We start from the raw sequence: 2,899 nt of genomic DNA on the forward strand, positions 1-2,899 counted from the left end.
AAGGCCAGGCACTGCCTCCCTCTGAAACACACCACCGAGCACTGCTCAGCCTTTGCAAACCACCTCCTCTCTCCAGCTACCCTCCAAACACCACCTCCCCCCTGCTGTCTCATATGCTCTTCCTTAAACCTCCAGCTCCGCTCCTTGCATTGACTCTCTCCTTCTTCCATCTCTTTTAGGACTCATTTTCCCAAAAATAAATTGCTTTCACTCTCTGCAAGCCGGGCAGGCAGTAGAGCGAAGGGAGAGAGATGTGGGGCTTTGCACCCCAGGGATGCTCCCAGGGCATCAGACCCAACTGCTCCCCACACTCACCCCTCCTAGGGCTGCCCACCCCTGTGGATCTTCTGGTGCCGGAGGAGCTCAGAGCTCACGGTGAAGCCCTTCCCGCAGACGGCACAGGCGTAGGGACGCTCCCCGGTGTGGATGCGCTGGTGCTGGATGAGGTGGGCACTCTGCCGAAAGCTGTCCCCGCAGTCAGCGCAGGCGTAGGGCCTCTCCCCTGTGTGGACCCGGTGGTGCCGGAGCAGGGCCGATCTCCACAGGAAGCTCTTCCCGCACTCAGTGCACTCAAATGGGCGCTCCCCGGTGTGGAAGCGGCGGTGCTGGATGAGGTGGGAGCTCACGGTGAAGCTCTTTCCACACTCGGTGCATCCATAAGGGCGCTCACCCATGTGGAACCGCCGGTGCTGGATGAGGGCTGAACTCACGGTGAAGCTCTTCCCGCACTCGGAGCACTCATACGGCTTCTCCCCGGTGTGGACCCGCTGGTGCTTCATGAGCTCGGAGCTCTGGCTGAAGCTCTTGCCACACTCCGCGCACTCGTAGGGTTTCTCCCCGGTGTGAACCCGTTGGTGTCGCGTCAGGGCTGAGCTCACGCTGAAGCTCTTCCCGCAGTCGCTGCACTCGTAGGGTTTCTCCCCAGTGTGCACTCGGTGGTGCTGGACGAGCTGCGAGTTCCCGGAGAAGCTCTTCCCACACTCGGCACACTTGTAGGGCTTCTCCCCGGTGTGGGTTACCTGGTGCCGGATCAGCTTCGAGCTCATGCTGAAGCTCTTTCCACACTCAGAGCACTCGTAGGGCCTCTCCCCTGTGTGGATTCTGTGGTGCTGGACGAGATGCGACCGCTGCCGGAAACTCTCCCCGCACTCGGCGCAGGTGAAGGGTTTCTCTCCAGTGTGGATTCTCCGATGCTGGACGAGGTTGGAGCTCACCCGGAAGCTCTTCCCGCAGTCCCCACATATCATCAGTCTCCCCACAGAAGGGTTTCTCTGATGGATAATTTCTGGCAGCCTCCTGAAGTTTTTTCCACGCAGTGTCACTTGGCTTTGCCTCTTGCCCAGAGGTCTCTGAACCCTTTCTGACCTGCATGGGAGGCCTGGGTCCTGTGCAGGACTCTGGGAACTCTTCTCCTTGGAGAGTCCCAAGAGTAAACCCTTGGGCTCCACTGGCCTGGGGATGCCTTGGTGGGCGTTCTCCTCTTTCTCGCTCGCAATCCCATCTTCAGCTGCAATGAAATGAGAATCCAGAGAGAAGTCACAGGCAGGACAGGAAACTTTGGATAGGGGAAATCAAAAGGAGCCAATTCTTAAAATTCAGCAGATTGACTTTAAGTATAAAAAGTTCTGATATTTCCCTCCAAACTACATGGTGGATTTTTCAGTGTTCACAGGAACAAACCCTGAAAATAGCCCTGCACGCTTTGCCAGAACCTGATCTACTGAGATTAGTGGTGTAGCACAGGTAAAAGTTGAGGGCTCGAATGGGTACAATGGTGCTCTCCAGCATATTCTATCTGAAAATGTTATTAGCAGCTGAACTGGGAGTCAGGGGAGAGCCACAAAGAACTGCCTTGTTCAGCAGAACGTTACTTGGGTTGCAACAGATGCAACCTCCCTGCTCTGGTGCTGCTGGTGTTGCAGAGAGAGAGGCGCTGCACAAAGGAGACACTGGCCCTAAGGCATGAGACACGGCGACCGCCCGAAGCCTGGCTTGTACCACTCTTGGAGCAGCAGAAAGGTTATCTTATGCTTCCATCGGCGCAGAACAAATCCACTGTGAAAGGCAGTTGGTGAACTGCAGATCCTCCGTGGCTGATTCCAGATTACGCACTGCGGAAATCCAATAAACGTAGAAGCCGAAGGCAGTGCAAGTGAGTGAGCCAAACAGTTACGAATGGCTCCTGGGGCACGGGCAATGAACAAATTCCTGCCCCCTTGGTCACACAAAGCCTTGCAGAAGCATAACTGGTACAAATCTACGCTGTGCGGACTCAAGGTCAGCTGAAAGCCTGTCCAAGACAAGGGGCTTGCACAGGTTTCTGGGATATTTACACCAGCCCCCTGCTCTAACGAGGTTTGATCCCAGCAGGTTCCAATGCACGTACCCCCACAACACTGTGGCTTTTGCTGTCGGCGAGGAAATGCAGCTCTTTGCAGGCTTACTGGTGGCTTATGTGCTAAATTGGGAAGAGGGGACCTGTGTGGCATTGGGGAAGGGTAAGTGGGTGTCAGAGGGATGCAGAAATGGCAACATGCATCTCTGAAGAGAGGCATCACATCCAGGCTTAAGACAGGTCTATCAGGGAAACAGACTTCCAGATGATCTCTGTATCCAGACTTCCAGGGGTGAAGGATGACTTGCTGTTGACTATAAATAGACCCAAAATATGGAACAGGCCAAGGACTAAAGCCACAAACACGCAGACCTCCAGATTTGCCTACTCAAAGGTTCAACGGCTGCCTCCTGGTTCTCTGAAAACTCTTGTGAAAGAAACCAGTAACACATCAGTTGCGTGGGATTGATGTACGAACCACAGGCATTTCCTGTGGTCTGGCAGCGCTGCGATAAGGGCGCGCATGCCCTGGAAGAGGAGAGTCGCTACTGAACCGTACGTATG

At 55.0% G+C, this 2,899-nt stretch overlaps 1 protein-coding gene across 1 annotated transcript; it reads right to left on the reverse strand.

Moving 5' to 3' along the window:
* Positions 1 to 320: 320 nt before the first annotated feature.
* LOC104460912 (zinc finger protein 501-like) lies at positions 321 to 1,507 on the reverse strand (the record flags this gene model as incomplete). The annotated part of the gene is made up of 1 exon (XM_010080185.1): positions 321 to 1,507. A coding segment is annotated over one exon (1,187 nt), but the record flags the coding sequence as incomplete, so codon positions are not given.
* Positions 1,508 to 2,899: the final 1,392 nt, after the last annotated feature.

This window comes from Pterocles gutturalis, unplaced genomic scaffold, assembly GCF_000699245.1.
Source record: "Pterocles gutturalis isolate BGI_N339 unplaced genomic scaffold, ASM69924v1 scaffold4309, whole genome shotgun sequence".
Taxonomy (NCBI): Eukaryota; Metazoa; Chordata; class Aves; order Pterocliformes; family Pteroclidae; genus Pterocles; species Pterocles gutturalis.